Source organism: Saccostrea cucullata, unplaced genomic scaffold (genome assembly GCF_032062105.1).
Source record: "Saccostrea cucullata isolate Sc308-1 unplaced genomic scaffold, CSIRO_AGI_Scuc_v1 ctg774, whole genome shotgun sequence".
Classification (NCBI taxonomy): domain Eukaryota; kingdom Metazoa; phylum Mollusca; class Bivalvia; order Ostreida; family Ostreidae; genus Saccostrea; species Saccostrea cuccullata.
The window spans coordinates 254,044-276,811 of NW_026929681.1; the positions used below are offsets into that span (position 1 = coordinate 254,044).

The window sequence follows — 22,768 nt, forward strand, 5'->3', positions numbered from 1 at the left end:
TTCTCCATAAAACTGAGGAATACAAGCTGATTTAATAATTGTCGAATTTTAATCACAATAATTGTGCAGAAGACGCATTGTATAAGGCAATTATATGTGAAAAATCAAAGCCCTTATATACTTGATATGGAGATTTGTTGTATCAGTTGTATAAATGTATTTTCAAGAAATGTGCTACTTATCTAATTTACAAAATTGAAATCTTGAGTAATGGGGTCCAATGAGAATATTTAAAAAAAAAAATGATCCATCTGAGAATGGAAATGAAGTTATACTGAAGAAAAAAAAATTAAAAACAAACCGTCAAATTAGTAATATGATTATACAGCTAAAACGATTCAATAATCCAATGCATTTGGTTATACTGTGATAAATTACCATATCACATTTTTTAAAAGATGTAAATAAAATTACGACATTCCCAAAATATTCAGTAACAATTTTGTCATATGTACAATAAATATTTCAAATGATATTTATTCTTTCACTAACGCAATTCACAGTGACGTCCCTGGTATCCAGGGTTACATCCCTGACAAGCACCGGTCTCTATGTGACAATAACGACAGTTTGTATCTGGACAAGGGAGGGAACAGTCTAGTCCATAGACTCCTGTTTCGTTACAACCTAGGATTAAGGATTATTTTTTTTCTTGAATTCAGGATAATTTAAAAAAGTTCAGTATTTCATTTCAGCACTAGCTGTTATATAATGTGTTACATAAAAAGGATGACAATTCTGAAAACAGTTTTAGGACCTATTTAAAGTCAATTTATTTATTGAAAAAAATCTTGATTTACTCAAGTATTAATAAAGTTAAAATTTCATAAGAGAGAGAGAGAGAGAGATTCCACAGTCTTTTCTATATAACATCCTGTACCATACTGAAACTTCAATATCAGGCGAAACAGCAGTAAAAGTAAGAACTGATGCAGACTGTGATGAGGAAAAAGTTATGTGTTTAATTATTATTATTCGATACCTAGTTTTGCATTACAGCGCACTTCATGCACTTATGATAATAATCTTCTGTTATCAAACAAGGTTTTTGTCATTTTCTTATGATTTTGATCGCTTATATGGAAACGTTATCACATGCCACTTAAGGGCTGTAAACTTATACCTATACCTGGCACTCATGACCATTTAGCAGGAAGGTTTTTTTTTTATGCCAACACCTTTTGTGACACGGGACATTGGTTATACGATCTCATCCAAAGTACCGGTCTCCAAGTCGGACAATTGGATTCCAACCAGTGACGCATTGATCATCTTCGTGAGTCTCAAGTAAACGCTCGAACCACTGCACCAAGCAGGCAACTTTATAAGAATTAAAGAAGAAAAAGTGCATACCGTAAACTTCAACTTCACACAGTTCGTTGTGAGCAAATAGGCTGAATGGAGCAGCACGTGCTGCATCCTGTGGTCTGACGTTGTAGTAGATGACATATTGACCGTGTACAGGACAGGTTATGTTGGCAATTGACGGTATGGTTGCTCTGGTGTACTTTGTATCGTGAAAACATAGATGACCGTCAAGTCTGTTCGTTGTATTTGATACATAAACATAAAAACCTAAAAATCTTGCTGTGTAGCCATTTGAAGCATCTGTAACAGAATTCAAAAATACTAATAAAATGCAGAAAGAAAGATGGGTTGGGGAGCTCGTAGGGCTTTTTTTTCAACGAGGTAAACCTTAATGAAAGTAAATGTATGTCATTCACAGTCTTATTATACATGTGCTTAACTGATATTGCAATCTTTTCGAGGATTAAATGAATGCTTTATTATATAAATTCAATATCAATCATGTTTGCGTATAAATATAAATGCTGACTGATGTTTTTCTTACTTATGGTTAGGCTTTTGTTTACACTGAATTATCGTAGGATTTCTCCGTTATTTCTCAATTATGACAAGGAGCACATGGCGGATATAACCGATTGGCTGGAGATGCTCACTCCTCTATGGCACCTTCTCTCACCTCTGTTGTTTGGAGACCTGTGTTTGCTCTGCTCCTATATCTATTTTCCATTGTTGAATAGTCTTTTGAGCTTGAACACTGTTAGTTATCTCCATATATTTCATTCTTAATGTTTGAAAAGAAATTCCCACAGACCACTGATTATAAATAAAATTGGATGCGAATTAAACGATTGTATACACAGTATATCAGACATGTAGAAAATTTATGTCCATGTTATGTTTGCCACCTCTGCTTCATATTTGGATGTTTTATTGACTAAAGACGACAAAGGCCAACTAATCAATAAATCGTCTGACAAATGGGGTGACTTCAGCTTTTTCCATCTTGAACTTTCTTTATTTATGTAGTCTTATTCCGCTAACATTAGTTTTTTTAGATCGAGGCACGCTACTGAGAGATGTATGTAAATTGAGGAATGTTCCGTTTACCTGATTTATTCCTAGAGTTCATTACATGTATGACAGGTGAACTTTTACTCGTTTAAGACACTTAATTCCACCATTTGTGTTATTATAAACTGAATACTTTGTGAAACATGTATACAATTGAAAAGTTTGACGGTTATTTAGCTATGAATGTTTATACTCAGTCAAACATCTAAATATGAAGCAATTGAAAAGCAGAAAAACAGTTATAAAAAAGATTTCATATGCAAGAGTTATAAACAATTATTAGCCATTTCGCAATTGTCGATATGTGTTGAGAGAACAATAAGCTTAACAGGTTAAATAGATTGGAATGTGCATTTAAATGTAATGCTGTTTTATTGCCTTTTGAATGTCCGCTTGTCCAGTGTTCATCAAAATGGACATAAATTTAGAAGAATTAAACAATGAACAATTTTCAAACCTTAACATGAATCACCTGTTATAAATGTATATCACTCTGTTGGAAAAGGGATCATTTTTCGGGGGGGGGGGGGGGTGCTGTCAATATTTTAAAGGAAACAGATAGAAAAAAAACCGATCCTAGGGATCTACAAAAACAATCTTTTTCTACGGCTTCGAGATTCATTTTTTGTCGTTGAAAAATGACCCCTGACATTATATTTGAGGGTCATTATTCATCTTTACAATGCCCAAAAGTTACTTAAGTGTAGATATAATAATAATAATAAAAGGGCAATTAAGGTGAGATATCGTGTTTAAGGAAGGTTGACATGCTTAAAGTTGTTCGATCATAAAAACAATGCTGCTATTTTTTATGAACGCATGTACATGAGGGAAAAAAATTTCTCCATGCAATATTATCAGTTCTGTAATATATTCTGATGTCGTGTATACTTTAGATAGACGTCAGGTTAACCCACAACGTGGAAGTACTCTGACCATCAGCTGATACGGCACACTGTCCACGCCATATCCTTAAATCAGTCTTTTGTCCATCTATGGCATTACTGGAGTTGAATAAACTGTTCATAGGATTATACTGTCTTGATTGCCATGTTGGTCTATTCAGAGCAATATTTTCTATCAACAAATAATAAAACAAATAGGGCTTATCTGGTTTATACTTTCATTGAAATAAAACTGTTTGATAATCTTTCAAGTTATCCTTAAGGAAAAGCAACATTTTTTTTTTTCAATGCCTTTATATTTCATCAAGGTTGGCGATATAAGAACATGTATCTTTTTAGTTATGTCAAAAATAAATAAAGTCAGATAAGTTAGATACATCATTTTCTTTAAAATAAATATAAATGTTAGACATTATAAACATTACATTGACAAAGTCCCCCATAAACTAAAAATATCTTACTTACACTTTTAAAACTTTGCTTTTCAGTGTACATGTACGTAAGGTGATCTTATTTGAGAGCATCTATCCTCAACAGGAGGGATATGTACTGTTACTTGTGAAAACCGGACTTATTGTCTCCCTGATGACTGTTACAATATAAGACTTTCAAGGACTTACCATACAGTATGCAAATGTATAAGCAGTTTTATATATAATACTAAGAACACAGCTGCAACATAAAAAAAGCCATTTCACATTCACTAAACTAGAAAGTAGAAGGGACTGTTTACAGTAGTATAGGTAATGTCGACAACTTAAATATAACCTGCTGACATGAATCTTTAATCTAGCTTGTTTTTTTTTTTTTTTGTCAATTGAAAATCTTCTCATTGGATGAAATAACCCTCTGTAATTGTCTGAAATACTCCGTGTTGAATTGAAATGAAGATATCATATTTGAACTTCCCATACAACGAATCATAGAGCATGCGTATAAGGTTTTAAATGACATTTTTTAAGGTTCAATATCTTATGTCTTCTTAAACAACCAGCGCATTTTTTTTGATCCCGCCTCCTTTCTAAGGTTTTGACACTTTTCAGCGTTGTATTTATTTACCCATGTACTTGATACTCAGATACATAAAATACGACGGATTTTTGTAAATATATCTCCATCCAGGATAGAAGAAGGGAATTTGCACATATTTCTTTAATATTTATAGGTAATGATATACTTTCCATAGCCAAGTGTGTAGTCGGTGGTCAATATCAAAGAAGTTGTTACTAACCTATTTAGCCCAATGTCAGTCATTTCAACATTATGCATACTGGATTAATATTCATGCAAGAAATCATTTATTATAACGAATCAAGCAATGCATAGATTTTATATGAAAAGAATAATCATGATCATACCCATTAAATTATTTAAGATTTTAACAAAAAGTATGGTTCAATTCAAGCAGATTGAGAAACATCATGGAACGTGTATTTGTTTCATTTTCTCTCTAAAAAGTGCCTTGTATCAACGATAAAGAAATAAGGGTTTCACTTAGGGTTTTTGCTATCTCCGTCTTCTTTTTATCACTTATTGAATGGGAGTATAATTCTGCATGGGTACAGAGTTATTTCAAACCAAAAATTTCTCGGCAAATCATCAGGAGTATTAATATCAAATTCCGGAGCGTCAAAGCTGTCTTATTTCTTTCTCAAAATTGGAGGGTGATGGTGAATTCCCTAAAGTCTTTTTTTTCCAGATTTATAGAAACTGCTTTATAAATTTCGTTACTATCATATACGTCTCAATATTTCACGATGTAAATCTTCCTTTTCTCTTTTAAGCCCTTAACAAATGTTCTGTAATGCACTTTTCTTGAAAAACCTTCTGACGTTTTTCTTGCTCAGAAAAGGATTTCAACGCCTTTTAAACCCACGGGTTAACCCTCAAAATCCGTTGTTAAATCAGAGCTCTCTCCAAAAATTCATGGAGAAATTTAACTACGACTTTCATTTTTCTTTTCTTTTTTTATCTTTTTGGTTTTATATCTTTTTAATTAAATTATGATAATACTTTTCTTACTATCAGGCTGTTGAGACATTGCCTTGCTTGTTTCTGTCTACGTTACTATGTCTGTTCATTTGATTAGAAACGTAGTTGGAACAAGAGGTATCTAATGAGGTGGAACTCGACCTTTAGCGAGCGATCACGTGACCTTCTCAGCCAATCAGATTCTATTTTATTAGTGGTTGTTTATATGAGGTATAATAATAATAATTTAGCCAGGAAGTCATATACGTTGTTGACAGTTAAGATACAGTAGACTTAAGCGATTTAACACTTCCAGCTAAATCATTTATCAGAAATCATAAGATTTTACCAAAATGAGTATCTGAAAAACTTACCACTCAATCAACTAAAAACACAACCATTCCCAACCATAAATCAGACCAGGTTTTTGATATCTTTTACAGCTGCTATTTCAATGATAATGGAAATCGTAAATTCACATATCTTGTCATTGGTTATTTGCAAGATTATAAATGTGATAAGCTACCAGAAAACCAGGTTTATTGAGTTTTTTTTTTTGCAGAATATTGAGATTCTTGCATTTTCATCTAGCTACAGGATAAATTAGTAGAAATCCAAAACGTTAGAGCGATTTTCCTTTAAATTCTACAGTTATGACGCTGTAAAAATGATATTTCTCATTCACAAAATATCAAAATTTAGACATAATGGAAGTTATGGTAGTTTTATATGAGAGTAAAAAAAATATAAGACATATATAACATTACCAAGCAAATACCTAACACTGATGTCTATGTAACAGAGCAGTTAAGGGGAATGATAAATCAGATGATGATATCTATTTTATCTATAAAAGTATATGGAAAAAGACATTGACCACAAGATACATGTACATGCGATAACAGCTGGATAGTAATTTCTTCGTTTAAATGTAAAACTGCCTAATTTTGCTTAGTTTGAACAGTTACTTAACTTATACTCAAGGTAAATACGAGTAGCGTCTGATTTTTTCTGAATCTTGCTGATTTTCCTCTTTCATAAAAAAAAAAAATCTGTTGTAATATGGTCACAGATTCTTGGTTACCAAATGCTGATCGGAGACAGTCCAACATGGCATACGAATCCTGTCGAATTTCTGGCCGAAATTTTATTTCTTCTTTAGCTTGGCCCTTTTAATGAGAATAAACAAATCAACTTTCTGTGAATGTGGATACGTCTTAGCCGAAAATGCGATATCAAGATTATCAATCCAATCGGAATAGAAATTTCAGTTTTTTGACTTTGGCTGTCCAGAAAATGTCTTTTTTTTTTCTTTTTTACTGGGAGAAAAGTTTATTTCTCAATAATAGTTTGTAAATGTGAGTTATTTTTCACTTCTTTTTGTTCCATTTACAGTTAACGAACACGGTGTTGCAGTTTTGCTTCCCTTATGATCTAGATAAAGGTGAATGACACAGGTAACGTTGAATTGAATAGTACTCACAGTGGAATTCTCTCAATCAATAGTAAGTCGTTGGTCTATGAAAAGTACTCACTGTGAAATTTCTTTGAAGTTAAATTCTTAAAAGACTGGTATCCCGAAATATTACTTTGAGTGCAATTTTCTGCTACCTTTGGAAATTAAAATCCTACTGTGGTCAATGTCTGTAGCTTTTTTTTTTTTTCGCAGGACCATGATATAACCGAGCAGTAAAGGGAAATGATAAATCAGATTATGGTATCCATTTTATTTATTGAAGTACATGGAAAAAGACATTGACCACAAGATGCATCCAATATCAGAAGGGTAGTAATTTCTTCGTTTAAATGTAATACTGCCCAATTTTGCTTGCTTTGAAGGGTTTCTTATATGCAAGGTATATTTAACTATTAGATGATATCAAATGAGCCAATTAAATTGAAGATAAAAACATTAAAGATCACCTTTGATGAAACGAAAGATAGAATGATCCCAAAACGAATAGATATTTCAAAGATAAATTATTATGGTAAATTTGGTCTACCACATCTAGTTATTTGAATTCATATAATGTGTGGTAATTTTTTATGATATCAAAATCTAGTGCAAAGGTTAAATTTCTTGTGCAAAAAATTCAAGATCAAATACTTATAATTTTCCAATTATACAGCATATAACAGGTGAACAATTAAGTCACTTTTCATTTCAATTTTGAAAGAATAAAAAAAAAACATACAATTAATAATTCACACAAAAGAACCAACATTTGATTAAATAATCATTTTTATGAAAGTTTGCATGAAGCCTTGCTCAATGCATGTCTATATCCATTGATGTAATATCTTAAATCTCTGGCACAGCGAACTTCTTTGAACTTTTTTTTTTCTTGATCCACTCTGATGCGAGCGCAGTACTGTTAAGGCTTCCTGTAGCTTTAAATGTGTTTCAAACGTAACACTGCATTGCAAGTTCTATTTTAAGTTTTATTTTTAAGTTATTTATCTCAATACGGGCAATTTCTATAGAGAGTTCCCTAGGCTATATATAAACATAATTGTTACTATATCATATGATCTTATTGATCCTATATACATGTCCTAGTATATAATAGGGAAGAGCTGTAACACTGTTGCCTTTGGAAAGAGTTTAAATTCGTAGATTATCACAATGAGTTGGGATAATAATTTGACTGATCCCTCTGTTGAAGTTATAAGTATGTAATAGCAAACCCTATTAAAACAATATATTTATTGATCTTGGCTATTGATTACAGAGAAATACAATTAATAAATATATCCGATGTTTAAAATATTTACCTTACAATTGTGTTGTTTTTGTCTTGGCCAACGCAGTTATCCATCTGCAACACAACATTCTTCTCTCCATAAGTGATATTATAGCATTAGTGATATGTACTACAAAAGTACTTTCTAAAGCATATATAATATTAATAGGAAATTTAAAAAAAAAAAAAAAACAGACCTGAAAATATTTCATTTATGAGTTCACTAAGCAAAATTATACAAACAAACCTGTAATACTGTTGTTTGATTATAAAGTTCCCAAACATTAGATTTTGTCTTATTATAAGGATGCAACAGAAGGACTCTGTTGCCTGGAATCGAGTAGTTTGGCTGTCTGCCTGGCAGTGGAAGGCCATTCTTCATCGTGTATTCCTCCAAGAACTTACAAACACCCTTTACATAAATTACACTGAGTGCATGTTTAGGCATTTAACCTTTGTTCCCATGAATCATTGGCTTAAGACCATTTTTATCAAGGGAAGAAGCTATGTTATGAAGCTTAAATTTCCCAATACTGTGGCAAAATAGAAAACATCCCGACAGACCTTCTGTCTTGCAAAGTAGTATTTCTGAACTATTTTTTTCTCGTCCCCCCCTTTTTTTTTTGCTTTTTACTCATGGACTAGGACCAATATGTACTAAACTTTCTGTGAGCTGTCAATTGAACTTTAACATTTAAATCAAGTTCCTCATTTTACATTTCTTGGCACTGTTGTCTGTATTCAAGCATGTTACAAAATTCTACTTTCGTACTACATGGGACACCATACAACTTACTGCATCCACGTGTTTTTGTTTTGAATACTGCAACACAATTTACTTTATCAATCTCTACCGATCTGTGTTCTAATTCAGTGTTTAAATCTAAAATATCACCAGTAAAATCTGTAGATCTTACCTCTTCCTTATCTTCGATGATATGTGAATAAACTCCGATTGATTTCCAAATCGTTTACAGTTGTTATTTCATCAAATAAAGGTTCATCATGATGAAAAATATTTTCATCAGGCACTTAACTAACCGTGCTTGACTATCTAATTATGTAAACAAACTTCCTACAACATCAGTGAATCAATAAAGTGTCGTCTGCGAAATTTCTCACATGTTGTTTATACTGGATACGTACTTTCTCTTTTACTAAGATCGAAAACCCTAACAAAATATGTTGACAAATGACAAATCAGTGTGAAAAAATGTACGAAAAAAAGCAATTGCTGAAAAATTCTTTTAAAATTAAGTCTTTTTAAAGCAATGATCTGGATAGAAGTTATAGGCATAGTTAATTAATTTTATTTTTTCGTTGCGAATCAAGTTTTGTTAAAACATTTTGGATGTACACACAAGTACTATGAAGTATACATCAAAATGACGCTTGAGTTTCTGATTGACAGTATATATATTATTTTTGGATACAGGGTCTCCCCTCAATCTATTGAAATTCCCATGGGTACCAATTTGGCCCGGTTATTAGCAGACCTATTTTTATATTCATATAATGCAGATTTTGTGCAATATATTCTGTGTGAAAAGAAGCAAACAATTGCCGTGGCCTTCAACTAGACACTTAAATATATTGACGACGTAATCTCATTTAACAGTGTAATTTCCATCTTTTGTTCATTATCTTTATAAAGTGGCTGGAACGTTATTGTTGACAACTTACACGAACGATCACGTTACACGAACGATTCCGCTCGATTAACGCACGATTAAACCTGTCACACGAACGATCTTTCACGTTCACGATTCTACATGTTACACGATCTTACACGATTGTTAACGCAAACGCACGATTCTTCACTCAAAATAGTTCAAAATATTTAGGAATCAATATTTTCAAAACGAAATACGGCTTAATAGTTATTTAAGATTTCAAAGAATTATCAATATTATTTTATGGACTTTGAAGAAAAAAAAAACCGGAAAATGATATTTCTGTAACTAAATAAATGCAAGACTTAATATTTTAGATTTCAAATAATTATTTCTAGGGTAATTCTCCGATCAATAAAAAGGAAATTTGTTCGTTCTATTAGACGATGTACATGTATGTGGGTCGTATAATTTGATTGAATTGAATATCATGATATGGCCAGAAAGGGGGATACGATTGAACAAAAATGGCAGCATGGAATGACTTAAATTATAATTACAAATTTTATCCTTATGTTTCCAATGATTCAATGTATGATAAACTTGCCAATTATTCAACTTTTTTATTTGCAGAAATTTAAAATTAATTAATTACAAACAGGCTCAAGAGATAAAAACAGATAATCAAAACTCCCGAAAATCAAGCCGTGTCCATTAAGATTTTTCAAAAAGGCATTAAAGATCTAAGTACGGTTTATCACAATATTGATCGCGCTATTTGACGAGAACTTAATATTGTACGACTTACTATATTGCTTGTTTACGGGCGATAATTAGTTCGTTCTGCATTCTATTATGTAAATTGCGCTTTTTCATTTTATTTGGATTTTAATTAATAAATTAAGAGAAACAAACAAGGGAAATGCTTATTTTACAAATTACATTCCGATAAAAACTTACAAAACGAAATTTACACGATTCTAAACGCACGATCTCGCACGATTAAAAACGCACACGATTGAGTCTGATACACGAACGATCTTGCACGTTGCACGAACGATCACTCACGATACACGAACGATTCTACACGATTGGTTTGTCAACAATAACGTTCCAGCCACTGTATATTTAATTTCAAATTTAAATCTCTTTTAAACAATTTTATATTTGTTCATTGTTTCGGAACTGCCTGGGATTTTGTGTATAAGGTTGACCTAACATACGAAAAAAAAAATGATATAAAGACACTTTTGTCATATAATCTGCATCTTATTTTTTAAAATAATTTCAATTATTAATTTTTTACAGTACCCGCATCGTTATTCTTTACAATTCTATCGTGTTCTATCGTGCGTGTATCCTATCGTATCGTGCGTGTATCCTATCGTACCGTGCGTGTATCCTATCGTATCGTGTTTTCCGTTTATCGTGTGTTGCGTTTTCTATCGTGTTTTCCGTTTATCGTGTTTTGCGTTTATCGTGTTTTGCGTTTATCAGGTTCTATCGTGTATCGTGTTTTGCGTTTATCGTGTATATTCGGAAACCCTCGCTTTTTATCTTTACTATACAAAGAAACTACTGAGCTATTCCGAGTTTCTTTTTCGTTTTGTTAATAAAAATAAGATTAAATCAACCGAAAAAGACAAAATAAAGTTTTATCCCTATCTTTTTCATTAATATAAGAAATATTAGTAGCGTATTTCATGAATGAATAAATTGATTTATTAATGAATAATTAAAAAAATAAATAAAATAATTATATCATGGTAAAGCAGAGAGTGATTGTCAAAATTCAAACAGTAACTCTATTTTGCGGAAATGAAATTATAAGTAGATCGATCAACTGGTCTATTTTTTTTAAAAATAATTTATCGAATTGTATTATTTATTTTGTCAAAATTAAATACTATTAATATGATTCTCTTAAATGAATTAGCTACCGGAGAAAGATTTTTGTTAAGCTCCGATGTTCGCGTACACAACACGCAAATGAATAATTAATAAGCAGGACATTGATATGTATCTTTTTTTTATGCAATATTCTGTTCTTCCTTGTTTATCGTTTTATAACGTTAGGAATATGTTTACGCGTCTGATCTGCATGTATGTACAATTATTTTAAAAGTCTTTATGTTAGAAATAAAATAAAACATGACATTGATCCAGATGATTTTAACAACGATTTTGGCCGTATACGTTCAAATTTTAAATTTGTTTTTTTTTAAGCTAATTATAAATTCCTAGATATATGTCCAAATTAATAAAAAAAAAAAATAATCAAAATTATAAAATATTAAGCATGAAAATATTCCACCCAATTTATCACACCATGGCTGTTACTATAAAATGGAAGTTTTTCATTAATTTTATTTGGCATTAGATAACATAAAAATAATATATACAGGGAAAAACATGATGTTTTTTAACAGCTTACCTTTTCTACGTGGAAATAAACTGAAAATACAATCCATCGGGATGCCAAAAAATCAAAATAAATCGAAGACCTTTCCTTATCAGAAAACTGACACGTATGTAGCTCTCTAATTAGCACACTGTCTTCCTGTGCGGTCAACCACCCCTCCCCCTTCTCCCCTAACTGACACCTCGGCCCGTGTGTGTGATCACCGTCAACATACCTATACTGATTTCTCACCTGGGGTCAATTAGTAACCCCGAATACTACCTGGTTCTAATGAAACGCATCTACTTATTTTCGGGATAATGTTCCTAACTTGTTTGAACAAACTTGAATAATCATCTCATTGCTTGAATGTTAAATAAAAATTCAAATAAACCAATTTAATGAAATGAAGTCCGTAAACTCACTCCGCTGATTTATTTCATTTCGTACAATGTTTCCATTATGTTTATGTAAATAAATCTTTTAATGAACTTTAAAAAAATACTGCACTTATGGTACATGAACTTTCGGATAATCGGGTTTTCTACGTAATACGGACAAAATTAATTCTAGGAAACAATTTTATTGATCATAGAAACGGATGAAATAGTTCTAACATTCTAAACTATGAAACTTAGCTCGCATTATTTTTTTTACGGTATCTTACTATGAAAATAAAACAAAAGAAGTCGTCTAATTCCGCCGTGACCAAGCAGGACTAATAAATACAATGAATCAATCTATAGTATTAATCGATTTCATTCCATACGTATATAACTTTATTTAAGAATTCAATATAATATTTGGCTATTTGGTTAGATCTTGTCTATCTAATTTTAAATTGGTACACGGACTTTCAACATCCCGCCCTTCAAATGTGCCTCAAATGAGATTACCGGGTCGGTCTAAAATAATTTTTAAGGTTTAAATAATTTATTTGCCGAATTAAATCTATTTTTTGTTATTATTAGAAACAGTACACACAGAGTTTAACAGCAATGATTTATAATTATTTAGTCGGAAAAGTCGCATTTCACTCTTTTAATATTTGCTAATTAATTTTTTTTGTTTTGTATTGAAAAGAAAAAAGTATTTAACCATTCAATGTTCGTTAATAAATATGAGGTTTTTAGTATCTGATATATAAATGTTTACATGTACATAAGTCAGAGCTTAGCGTAAACGTACATGTGCAGTTGTAGCAGATTCATATTCTCGTGACACAGTTTACATGTATTAATGCAGAGCGCCATCATTTTAACAATTATTTAGATTTCTATTCAGGAAATTAATTTTCATGAACTGTTTAGTTCTTGATAGATCTATCATGTTAAATTTATTAATTTTGTTAAAGCCGTTTTCTTTGAACCTTTCTTTCGGTCGGTCTTCTACGTATATTTTTTTTCTAAGAAATTAATATTTAATTGCGATTTTTGGATACATCGCAGATTATAAGCTTTAGACATTAAATACAAATATTCAATTTATTGCGTAAATTTCTTCCGTGAAATAACTTGGTACTTGTAGATAAATTTATTAGATTATAAAATATTTCCATTTCCAATTGTTTTCTCTATGATAAACACTACAAAAGTGTTTCTTGTTAATTTCATGATAACACCCTGTGGTATGTATATTTCTCTATTACTGAAAGGTCAGGTGTCAACCTGCATGTATATCACTGGCGTATAAATATACTCAAGAAAAAATAGATGTTTTAATTGTTTACTAAGTAATTTGATATGATATATATTTTTTTAACAAACAAAATAAATAATGAATTATCTTCGGCTCGAAAGCAAGTCTTTTGTGCAACGCTGTCCACTATGAACGAGGTCTCGCGAGTCCGAGAACACCACATCCGTAACAGCCACGTGGAGAAATTGACATTGCCACATGGATCTGCACGTACTCTATCATCTGATACAGACATCGTCCCTTAGTCATTACCATCCGACTTCTTAAGCAACTAAACTTCTTCTGTTATTATAACATCCATACAAATCGGTTTCCTGACCATGCTGACCAGCTCCCGTTTCAGCAACATTGCATTCAATATGGCGGCGGAGAAGTGACATAGTGCTTATTTATATTCGTGCTTCCGACAACCTGAATCTAGGTCACATATATAATTAAAGTCAACAAGATCACTTTGATCATCATTTAAAATTCTTTTGTTGTTTATTTTATAAATGTTGATATTTGACCACGGTAAATATAAATAGTCAATAAATTGTTTCGTTTTTTGGGGCTATTTTTTATAGTAAAATTTGACGTCATGGGGCCTTGTGCATTTCAAATCTACTCAATTAGACGGTATTTCGATTTATTTTAAGATGGTTATTTCAAGTAAAAAATGGAAATATAAGGAATCACTGTCTAGTTTTGAGGGTATGCCAGGGACATCAACAATAGTGGGAAACATGGGATAATTTTAGCATAACGGGCTTCGCCCGTTATGCAAATTATCCCATGTTTCCCACTATTGTTGATGCCCTTGCATACCCTCAAAACTAGACAGTGATTCCTTAAATCAATCTTTGAATGTGGATATTATTAATTTTTTTTTATCCCTGTGATCTGTTAACAATTAAAATGTTCTTTTTTGGTATATCCCTAACAAAAAATTACTATAGTTAACTATAGTTTACTATAGTTAAGTATAGTTTACTGTAGTTAACTATAGTTATAACTTTGACACTTTGAAAACTTTGATTTACTATAGTGATCACTTGACACTTTGAAAAAAAAAATATCGAACACTTTGACACTTTGAAAAACTTTGACGAAAACTCTGATACTTTGAAAAAATTTGGCGAAAACTTTGACACTTTGAAAAACTTTTTCAAGAAAGAAATGGAGATAACGAACAGTATACAATCTCAATGTCCATAAAACAATCCTAAATAAGAGCAGAGCAAACACGGACCCCCGAAACATCACAGGTGGGATCAGGTGCCATGAAGGAGTGAGCATCCCCTGCCGACCGGTCACACCCGCCGTGTGCTCCTTGTCATGATCAGGTAATAACGGAAAAAATCCGTAGTCAATTGATTCGTAGTCAATTCAGTGTATAAATAATGGACTAACACTTGGTATGGAAAACGTCAGTCAGCATTTGACTCAAAAACAATTTACACTTTGAAAAACTTTTTCAAAAAGTTTACGCTTTGAAAAACTTTATCGAAAATTTAGACACCTAAAAAAACTTTATTGAGAACTTTGATACTTTGAAAAAAAAAGTCTATCGAAAAATAAGACACTATAAAAAAAACTTTATCGAAAACTTTGACACTTTGAAAAACTTCGGCGAAAAACTGTGACACTTTGATAAACTTTATCGAGAACTTTGACTCTTTGAAAAACTTAAGCAAAAACTTTGACACTTTGAACAACTTTAGCGAAAACTTTGACACTTTGAAAAAGTTTGGCGAAACTTTGACTCTTTGAAAAACTTTATCGAAAACTTTGACTCTTTGAAAAACTTGATCGAAAACTTTGACACTTTGAAAATGTTTATCAAAAACTTAGACACTTTAAAAAAACTTTTTCGAAAATTTTGATATTTTGAAAACCTTAGGCGAAAACTTCGACACTTTGATTAATTATAGTTAACTATAGTAAAATATAGCTTTTTTGCTAGGGAGCCAAATGCTCAAGTGAGCTTTTCTGATCAAAATTCGTCCGATGTCTGTCGTCGCTGTAGTTGTCGTCGTCGTTCTTGTCCTTGCCGTTGAGAACTTTTCATATTTTTACCTTCTGCTCAAGAACCAATGGGCCAATTTCAACCAATTTTGCCACAAAGTATCCATGGGTGAAAGGAATTCAAGTTTGTTCAAATTAATGGTCACACCATCTTAAAAGGGGAGATTATTTTAAATTAGTGAAAAATTAATGAAATATTACTTATAATCTTCTCCTTGAGAAGCACTAGGCAAGGAAAGATGAAACTCATGTAGAGGCATATTCATGTAGCGAAGATCCAAATTTATTCAAATCATGACCCCCGGGGAAAGGATTGGCCATAATGGGGTATCAAAGTTTAACATAGGTATACAAACGAAAAATCTTAATTTTTTTTCCCTTTCAAGAACCACTGGGCCAGGAAAGATGAAACTCATGTGAAGCATCGTCATGTAATGTACAGACAAGTTTCTTCAAATCATAACCTCCCGTGGTTAGGGTTGGGCCAAATGAGGCATTTAATTTCAGCATAGGAATAAATAAAAGGAATCTTTGAAAATAACTTGCTCAGGAACAGCAAAGCCATGATTGGTCATTGTGTTATGGAAGCATTCTCTGGTAGTATGCATTAACGTTTGTTCAAATCATGACCCCATGGGGGTAGGATGGGGGTCTAATCGGTGATGATCGTATAACATACGAATGCATAGGAAAAATAAAAAAAAATATCTTTCGCAAGAAAAGCAAAGACATGAATGGTCATATTTATATTGAAGCATCCTCTGTAAGAAATTTTTTTTTCAAATCATGCTCACTAGGGCAAGGTGAGGCTATTTTGGGTGAATAAATAGGAATGCATAGGGCAAATTTCTTTTAAAAAATATTATTCTCAAGAACAGCAAAAATGTGGTCAGTTATCATGATATGAAAACATCGTCGTGAAGTGTGCATTAAAGTTAGTTTTAATCCTGAACGCTACCTCTAGGGGTGTGGTGGAACACAATGGGTAATCAAGGTTTTTAGTAGGAAAACATGGGGGAATCGTTAAAATTCTGCACAAGAACAACAAACTCATGATTGATAATGATCATAAAAGCATCAAAAAGGGTATTGTATATTGATATTTGTTCAAATTATGTCCAATCAGGAGAATAAAGAAGAAGGCATTAAAGTGGATCATTATAAAGGAAAATAGAGGCTATAACAATTTTCCTCTTATAAACAGAAAAGCCATCATGTATCTTATTTATTCATAGGCATCCGAAGGAAATGTATATTTCAGTTTGTTCAAAAACCCCCCCACTTCCACCAAATAGATTTTTATTTTAAAACATTTTAATTGTCTTTTTAATTGTTTGTTTTATTCTGAAGATGGCGTTTACTGTTTTTTCTTATCTTTGTTGAAATTATACTTAATTTAGTTCTTTTACGGTGCATACTTGTGCGTTCATCTTATTTAGCTTTTGTGAGATTTGTCTTTATTAGTTTTGCGTTAATCTGCTTTTGTTATTTTTTTAATAATACTTATTCGACTGTTTTCTTTGTGCATCCTATGTATTCTATTTGTATACTTTCCCACTTAAAGATTATCCTCTCGAATTTTTTGTGTATTATTTTAAATGTTCTTTCTTTTATCATATTTTGCTTTGAATTCAACATTTCGAATTATGTGTGTGTACCATCTTACTCCACATACATTCTCATTATGTGCGTATGTCATTGAATCATGCGAATATTTTATTGTATTCTGTGTATATTCTACCTTTTTCTGTGTGTATTTTATCGTATTCTATCGTATTATGTGTGTAGTGTATCATACTTTTTGTGGATAATTTCAAAACGTGTAGAAATTCTGGAATTATTTTTAAGGCACAAAGCACAAATCTATTTTTTTTCATTTATGTAAACCTTTTTTTACAGTTATACGTATCTGTAACTACCAATAATTGAAATAAGCAAATTCAAAGATTTGTGGTTCCCCACTTTTAGCTAATCTGTGGCTGAGATGTTTTTTTGACAAATTTTGTCAAGTATAAAGGCTCAATAATATTTTATTCGGAAATTAAAATAAATAAGTTCTTTTTTTTTTTTTTTAAATCAGATCTATCGTGAAGGTAAAGGGGTCAGAAACTGTAGCATGCTTTGAAACAGCTTTTTTAATGTAATACATTTTTAAGTATTAAAGCCTGGTCACTTCTCATTCCAAAGGTATGACCAACCTAACAGATCTGAAAAGTATTAAATCTTCAAAAGCATAAGATAAAAAAATCAGATTGTCTCTTAGAAAGATCATGTCACCTGTAATCCACATCTTTAAAATTAAAGCCCTATCTCTTTTCGTTTAAAAGTAATTGCCAATTTAAAGCAATGATTATTTTTAAGTAGGTCACACTTCAAGGATTGTCACAGGGTCAAATATCAAAGCATATTTAGGAAGATCTATTACATGTGATATACATTTGTAATAGGACATTTCTATTTCTTCTCATTTAAATGCTATGACTTGTAAGGAAAAAGTGTGTAACTGAGAGACTGACAAACAGACCGACAGACAGAGGTCAAATAAGATCTAATATCCTATCGTTTGAGAATATGGGGGACAAAAAGAAATACCATAAACTTCAACTTCACATAATTCATTATGTGCATTCGACGAAAATTGATCAGCAAATTGGGTCGCCTGAGGTCTTTCATTGAAATAAATGACATATTGTCCATGTACGGGACAGGATATGTTGACCACAGCTGGTATTGTAGATCTGTTGTAAACTGTGTCGTGAAAACACAGATGCCCATCTAGAATGCGTGTTGTGTTTGATACATAAAGATAGAATCCTAGAAATCTTGCGGTGTATCCATTTTGAGCACCTAAAACAAATATTCATAATTTGATGTCAATTATCTCAGTCCTTTACACATAAAGTAACATATAAAAAGATGAATAGCATACCATATACGTGGGTTGTTAGAAAAGTTCGCGGACAAGTTCGATTGTGAGCGCGCTATTTCCATGAACCGGTTTAACTCTCCAAATAAAAACTTTACCATTTTTCCAATAAATTTATAAAGATTTTGTGTTTTCCGGTGATAATTAAAAAATATACAGCTATATTATTTTGATAAAACATACTTCACGGAGCATGCTACTATTTTGAGCGTTTATATTACATAGACTTTTCAATAAATTTAAAAAAAATGCATAGTTGTAGCGCAAAAAGAATTATGAAATTTTACCTGCCGCTACCGTTTTCATGAAATGTCACTTGGTGAAATTTTGAATTGAATTGGATGGTCTATGAACGTTTTAGAGCCATTTATATATAATCAACGCGTAAAATGAAAGCCAAGAAAGTGAACGTCATTGAACGTAATGGAACACCGAGCTACTAAAATTTATGTGCGTAGACAGGAAAATGTCAAAAATAAACTAAAATGCTTCGAAATGATGTTAGAAATTGTCTACACGTAAAAAAGACAATAATATCCAATTGGTAGTAGCTTCATAAGATGGAGAAATTAATTTTTTATATCATGAACTTTCATGCGGTACCTCAGTAATCCCACTTATCACATGGAAGTTGCGTTTCAGGATTTTGCATAGTTTCCAAACCTGATCATGATCACATAACAGCGTAGACGGTCATTTTAAGATCTTGCTAATATCCGAACAACAATTGAGAAATGCCAAAAGAAAAGTAACATGTCTCGATATTGATATTTAATTTTTAAGTAGAAAAAAGACAAGAAAAGTCAAAGATATGTTAGATATTTAGAACTAATAAAAATCTTAACGGGTTTGAAATCCGGTTGTCACGTCACTAACGTCAAGTGATTGCTCCGTGAATCCTATTACCTCATAGTAGAATCGTTGTAAATTTTTAAAGTTTCAGTAAATGGACCTGATATTTTACATACTAATAAACAATGATATGAATTTAATTAGACATAGGTCACAATTCACAGTACACAATAGATTTTCCGTGAATCAATGTGTCCGCGAACTTTTCTCTCAACCCTCGTACAAGTGCAATGCATCTCGATACCAAAAACAAGTAGTAATGGAATACCATGGCCTCTTTATTACATCAATGTACATGTATTTCAGTGTCGTATAAAAAATGTACCAACTGTGTTCACTTTTTTTTCATAATTTATTACTTTTTTTCATTTTATAGATAATTATATTTTTTTCCCAAAAAAAATATTTTCATTGTACTTTCATATTTATAATAAATTTATAATCTTAGGTGCAAAAGCGATCTGTATTTGTTTCGTAAAAAAAAATTGTTTTAAATCTTATGCAGTTTCACGATCTATTAAATTTCTTTTCTGAAAAAAGTGCTGCCTTTGCAAAAAATATCATTAATATTATCTCTTGTTAATTGAAAAATGAAGAGGCAAAGTCTTATTACTACATTGTTTAAATCCAATCCTTTACAGGAGAAAGTGTGATACTAGTTGGAAAAGATATTCATTAAAATTTAATTAAGTTATATACCCCATGCTGTATTGTCTGTCCTGTAGTATATCTTTATATGATGTATACTTTGGATGGACGTCAAGTTAACCCACCAAGTGGCGTTCTTCTGTCCATCAGCTGATATAACGCATTGTCCTCCATAAGAAGAGAAGTTAGTCTTTAGACCATCAACAGCATTACTGGAGTCAAATATAGCAGGTGGTTGAATAGTACTGTAATACTGGCGTGACTGTCGTGTGGGGTTGTTTAAAGCTATGTTTTCTAAAAAGAAAACGCCATTTACATATTGGATTGCTAAACACCATTTCCATATTGCATTGCTGATAAATATACAGTACATGTAAACGGATTACATCTGGCTGTGTATACTTTTTAGCGGCTTTGGCGGAACACAGCAACCGCTTACTCAACTACAACGCTAAATGTCTTGCAGATAACGCATAAATAAGAAAATGAAGAAAGCGCCAAATTAAATCTACGCTAACTTGATCAATAGCAAATTTCCGCCAAATACCGTACACGCTTAATTAAATACATTAACAGTCATACAATTTGTTCATTGGTGAGTGAGTAAGCGCTAACGCAAAACGAAACGAAAATGTACTAATTTGATTAAGGATCGATGCCTTATCTTGTTTTCATTTACGGATATTCTCTTTTAAACAAGATGCTTTGCCTTCCAGTGTCCTTGTTTAATTTGTTTTAATATCATTGTAATAATTTATACATCTCTTAAATGAAGATACTGTTATCAACACTATATTTGCTATATCATTGTATACTTTAATGCAGGAAAGAAATCTTGCACTTTAATATAATAATATAGCCAACAGTCTTCTATTTTTTTTTTTTATCATGACAAAAATAATGATGAGCTTAAGCTAAACTGGTTAAAATAACTGTACAGCTCTGCAGAATCACAACTGTCTATATTAAAGTGCATATGATACAATTTTTTCTGTAAAGGAGACTTAATATCATATATCACAGGTTAAGAAGCGTGGATAATTCTTTTAATTTTTCTCATTAGAAGCAGAAAAAAAATGATAAAATGAATATGGATAGATATCAGAAACTCACCATAAGCAAGCGTGTCATCATTTCTTAATACTGTGAAAAATATTGCTATGTGAGCTAACTTCATGTCAAAGCAGTGTTGTATTTACATTAAATGTGGTGTTAAATAAATTCTTCCGGTTTTAAATTATGTTTTTTTTTATCACTTGAATGCCAGCTCAGTATATTGGCTGCTACTAAACGTCCTACTTGTAGTTATGAAAAAAAAAAATAAGAAGAGAAAGAAATACGAATCTAAGTAAACAAATTGTATAATACATAGAAAGGAGGAACGATATGGGCTTTGTTGTGCTTTGGAAGTAAAAGTGTTCAGATAATTTAACTAATGATATTGACATCATGTGAGATAAGAATACATTGTATGAATGAGTTAGCAAACATGTCTTAAATATGCGGTTTGGGACAAAGTCAGACGGTATACATGAAAGGACTTTCATGCCAAAAACATAACCAAACAATGCTGAATAAATTGATTTTAAGACAGCCATTTAAAAAAAATGAATATTAGCAGCAATATATTGTGCTCAGAATGGCGGCGACATTCTTCAGTCAGAAACCTCGTTTTGTCTCTAAATTCCAGCATGTCTTTTATTTTGAGATCAATAGAAAAGTTGTCGGTTTCCTAGAAAGGTGGTTTTCATTTTCATTTTAAAAATTCTTTTTTGCCGAATGAGTGGCATAAACAGGAAGAAAAGTGAAGTGAAGGCTTCTTAAGCAGTTATATCTGTAGGCATACATCGTATTAATATCTTGAGGCTTTCAAAGTATAAGTGTATTAATAATGCGCAATACGTAAATCAAGAGGTATATTTGTCTACTTTACTTCATGTTTAAATATGACATATTATTACGCTTTATACAAATATGGTTACCCATTTTTGTGTCTAACAAACAATGCAATTGAAAATCACAGAAAGGAAATGATTGCGTGCGCTTTAAGGATAAATGTTTAAATAGTGTGTCAGGTAAATTACATTGCATTATACGGGGATAACACATACAAATTAATGTGTGATCTTTTGTTTGTTGTTTTATTAGTACAAAACCAAGGCGACTGAAGTTTGTTTTGATGAAGTAGAATGAAATAACAGCATTGAAAGATTAAAACAAAACAAAAAAAAAATCATTTGTTCCATTAAAAAAAAACGTTAAATAAAAGAAAATAACACATGGTAATGGGGTCAGAAGAGGCAGGAAAAAAAAATAATTATAGAACATATGAAATTCCCATTCTCATCTGTGACCTTTATTTATCTAGAACCATTGATGATTTTACAAATTGCAAGAGACAAAAACACCTCTAAGGCAACTGTTCCCACTTCTGCTAAATCTTAGGCCCCTTGTTTTCTCTTTATTTAACGTTTTCTTTTACAGAAATTAATGCATACATAAAATACCATAATCATCGCTCCTTTCCCCGTAAACATAAATAAAAAAAAAATCAAGGATCTCATTTAAACAATAAAATGCTTTCTTTGTTTGTTGTTACTGGAATGAACGGAAGCAGCTGTTGC

At 31.6% G+C, this 22,768-nt stretch overlaps 1 protein-coding gene across 1 annotated transcript; it reads right to left on the reverse strand.

Moving 5' to 3' along the window:
* Window positions 1-487: 487 nt before the first annotated feature.
* Window positions 488-21,935, reverse strand: LOC134281779 (uncharacterized). The gene is made up of 4 exons (XM_062764207.1): window positions 21,258-21,935; window positions 20,196-20,438; window positions 18,311-18,565; window positions 488-627 (listed from the first exon to the last, which is right to left on the reverse strand). Exons 1-4 carry the CDS (start codon window positions 21,319-21,321, stop codon window positions 488-490), a joined length of 702 nt encoding a protein of 233 aa, XP_062620191.1. The 5' UTR covers window positions 21,322-21,935.
* Window positions 21,936-22,768: the final 833 nt, after the last annotated feature.